The sequence below is a fragment of the Fonticula alba genome, assembly GCF_000388065.1.
Source record: "Fonticula alba strain ATCC 38817 unplaced genomic scaffold supercont2.1, whole genome shotgun sequence".
NCBI lineage: Eukaryota > Rotosphaerida > Fonticulaceae > Fonticula > Fonticula alba.
In genome coordinates this window covers 335,588-339,453 of record NW_009242971.1, presented here as the reverse complement: position 1 = coordinate 339,453, position 3,866 = coordinate 335,588, and the positions used below count along the sequence as shown (strand labels likewise).

The following is a 3,866-nucleotide window of genomic DNA, read 5'->3' as shown; positions in this document are numbered from 1 at the left end:
GGCGGCCGCGGCTCGCCGGCGTGACAGAGGGCGAAACCGCCGGGCCGCGCCACGCCCAGCTTTTTCGGCCGACGCTCGTCCGCCGCACCGCTCCCCGGGCAGCCGACACCCCCCTCCCTCCTCTCCCTCGCCCCCCGCCCCCACATGTCGGACCTCCCCTCGACGTATGTTCTCCCGCCCAAGGTGAACAATGGCTACTCCCAGTCCTCCAAGAGGCTGACGCTGACCCCGGGCGCGCCCGGCGCCGGTGGTGTCCTTCCGCCCTCGACGGCCGGCGGCCAGCGGCGTTTCATCCCCGCGCCGGTGGCCATCCCCCCACCGTTGCCGATTGCCGGCAGTGCGCCCCCCAGTGTCGGCCCCTCCTCGCCGATGGTCGGGGCGTCGGCTGCCGGCGGCCCGGCCACCGCGATGCCCTACCCTGCGACGTCGCATGTGCCTGGGGGCATCCCCCTGTCGCCGATGGTGGCGAACCCGGGCCCTGGCTCGGCCTTCGTCTACCAGCCATACTCCCAGCAAACCATCGTCCCTGGCGGAGGCGCCCTTGGAGCCGGCATCCCGGCCTACTCGAATCCCGCCTCGCCGACGGCCAACATGCGCCTATCCTACGCCAATCAGACCCTGGTGCCGGGCATGCGGCCGGATGCCACAACCGCCACCGAGGCGGCCAGCATGACGGCGGCCGCGTCGGCCACCGATGGCGGGTCCCATGCCTCTGGTAGCCCCTACGCGGTTCTCTCGCCGGCGGCCGTGTCCTCTCGGCACTCGCGTGTCCTCCCGACCGGGTACTTCCCGACGAGCACCAGCGAAACCGGGCGCCTGTCCCCCTCGGTGGCCGGGGGGTCCTTCGTGCCGCCGCCGCAACCGGTGACCTCGGTCTCGCCCATGGGGGTCGCCCCGCCGGGCAGTGCCCCAGGCCCGATCCCGGCTCCCGTGGCGTCAACTCAGAAGGCCCCCCCCCGGCGTGTGATCTACTCCTCGGATGGCTCGTCGTCCTGCTCGTCAGACGGGGACTCCAGCTCGTCGTACTACTCGTCCAGCGGCTCGGACTCGCATTCCGACTCGGACTCCGACTCGGACTCCGACTATCACGAGCCCCAGCACCATGCGGCCAGTCGCCGCCACTCGGCCCTGGTGTCGGCAGCGGCCGCGGCAGCCGCATTGGCTGCCCCCACTGCGCCGGTTCCCGACTCGCCGAATCTCTCGGCGGTGGTGATCCCCCCGCTGCCGGCCGCCGACCCGACCAACATCCGGGCGTCCACCATTGATCGCCTGCTGTCTTCGATTCTTGGTCCGGAGTCCGGCGTCACCGCCACCTCCGCCACACCGGTGCCCCACCCGGAGGCCGGTGCTGCTACTGCCGTTGCCGCTTCCGCACCGGCCCTCGAGCCGACCATCCTGGACAAGCCTGCCTTCGTGGCCCCAGCGCCGGCCCCCCTTCCGGCCCCCGTCTCATCGTCGGTCCTGGCTCCGGCTCCGGCTCCGGCCCCGGCCCCGGCTCCGGCTCCGGCTGAAATCTTGATTCCGGCCCCTCTTGACACGCCAGTTTCTCTGCCCCAATCCCAGGCTGCCCCTCGGCCAGATACCCTTGTCATGGCGTCGGCCTCGTCTGTGCCGGACCGCTCTGCGCGGGATTCGATCTCCTCCACCCTTGATGCGGTCATTCGTCGCTATCAGCAGGAGGACGGCGCGGGGCCCATCAACGCCAGTCCTCCGGCTCCGATCCCGGAGCAGGCCACACTCCTACCACCGCCACCAAGCATCCCTGTGGCCGATGTCCCGGATGCCGCCACCCCCAGGGCCATCACCCCCTTGAGCACCAGCTCCAGCCTGGAGTCGGTGATCGATGTGTATGCCCAATCGTACTCGGACCTGGCCTTGACGCCGGGCGGGTCGGTGGTCACCCCCGGTCCCGGGACCGAGGGGGCCTCCTTTTTGGAGGCCCAGCAGCGCATCGAGCAGCACTTGGCCCCGCAATTGGAGGCCATCCGCATGGCGCGCACATATGCCGAGGCGGCGGACAGCCAGGCCGGAGCCAGTGGCTCCTTCGGGTCCAGCGGGCATCTCGCGGCCGCCGGGTCGCTCGGGTCGCAGGCTGCCCTGGCCAGCTCGTCCTCGACCATTTCCCTGCGGTCGGTCAATTCCGAGGCCGGCATCATGGGGGATTTGGCATCGGCAGCGGCTGCTGTTGCCGCGGCATCCTCCGGCACCGCGGCCACTGCGGCCCCCTCGGCCTTGGCAAGCGCCGCTCCGGTGCCGGTGAATGCCTCGGCCGCCGCGACGGCGACGACCACGACCGCGGCGACGGCCGGGGTGCCGTCGGTGGTCCCGGTGCCGGTGGCCCCCGGTGCCGACTCCACGGAGGTCGTCGGCCCGATGGTCGATGTGAAGACCCGGCTGGCGACGGCCCTTCAAGCCGCCGAGTTGGCCGTCCGGGCGGACTTGGCCAGCTCCATGGTCGGATCTGGCGGGGACCCCCGTGCTGCTGCTGTCCATGCGATCGCCGCCTACCGCCGGGCGGCCGGGCTGCTGGCCTCGGTCGATCGGAGCCAGTTGGGTGCCCTGCCGCGAAAGGCCGGCACCGCCGGCCAGGCAGGGGCCCTCTTCGGCGATCGCGTGGGCATGCTGGCCGCCGCGTATCGGGCCCGAGCTCGGGCTCTGTCGGCCGCCCTGGCTGCCGCCGAGCAGGGTGCCGACCTCTTTGGCGGCGGGGTCAGCTCCAATCCCTTCGCCTTTAAGGAGTTGAAGTTGTCCACGGTACGCGAGCATCGGTGTTATCCTGTGCCCCATCTTCCCTGCTCGTTTGCTTTCTTCCTTCCCCCCCCCCCTCCCCGGGCAATCGATTGTCTCTCGTGCCGATGGCACGCCAGCTGGCTCTGCCTGACCCCCTCCCCCCCCCCCCCACACACACACACGCATGCACCCTCCGGATGCTGCAATTGCGCGCATCACCATAGTCGCCCATCCTGGAGCCGGCCCCCACGTCGAAGCTCCGGTTCCCTTATTGGCTGATGCGCACGCTGGCCCTGTCGATGACTCGCGGTGCTCATGTCACCCGCGAGCTGCACATCCCCCGGGCTCTTTGGACCCAGCCCGACGTCCGCATCACGGCCATCGACTCCAAGGTTGCTTGTTGCGATGAGCTGATGCTCTATCTTCACAAGCTGCAGGAGGCCAACCCCGACGATGTGAGCTCCCTGCACCAGGATCTCACGGAGTTCTGCAGTCGCCTGATCATCATCCAGAACAACCTGGCTCGGAAGCTTTCCTACATCAGGGAAATCAAGATCGAGAAGGCCAAGGAGTCCAAGATGGACACGGTGGGCCATTACCTGTCGCGCGTGGGCAACAACATTTCCAAGAATGTCGGCCGCCTCCAGGCCAATGTCCTTCGTCTGCGCATTGAGGACAACACCGCGTACATCGACATGCTGGTCAAGCTCTTCGATTTGGCGCAGCTTCTTGAGCGGTGGCTGCTGCGCTTTGATCCGGATGAGCACATGCCCGGCATGCCGCCCGTGCCGCAGACCTCCACGGCCGCCCTGGTGGCCCATGCCCTGCGCACCGCGTCGGTCTTTTTCCGTGAGGTTCTCTGCACGTTTGTGATGCGCGACTTGGCCCTGCTGCTAAATCGTCACCTTCGGAAGACTCGTTCCTCCTGGGTGTCGCCCTTCTAATGGATGGGGGGGGGGGGGGGGCCCATGCAGGGGCCCAAGCCAGCAGGCAGGAAGGCGAAGACCCGGCCCCGGGGGAAGACCCGGCAGATGGGAGGGAGGGAAAGCATGTCGCCACCTTGGGTCCGCATGCGTTGCCGCCTGCCCTTGCTTCTAGTTGCTGCTTGGGCCTCTTTTGCTGCTGCTGCTGCCGCC

At 69.1% G+C, this 3,866-nt stretch overlaps 1 protein-coding gene across 1 annotated transcript; it reads right to left on the bottom strand.

Moving 5' to 3' along the window:
• Nucleotides 1–115: 115 nt before the first annotated feature.
• On the bottom strand, nt 116–1,484 carry H696_00065 (hypothetical protein). Its single transcript, XM_009493895.1, has one exon. It carries the CDS (start codon nt 1,157–1,159, stop codon nt 290–292), a length of 870 nt encoding a protein of 289 aa, XP_009492170.1. The 5' UTR covers nt 1,160–1,484; the 3' UTR covers nt 116–289.
• Between the last annotated feature and the right edge of the window lie 2,382 nt (nt 1,485–3,866).

What these genes read in the sequence shown, in the direction of transcription:
- H696_00065 (XM_009493895.1), bottom strand. Translation starts at nt 1,159, where the DNA reads ATGCGGCTGCCGCGGCCGCTGCCGACACCAGGGCCGAGTGGCGGCGAC.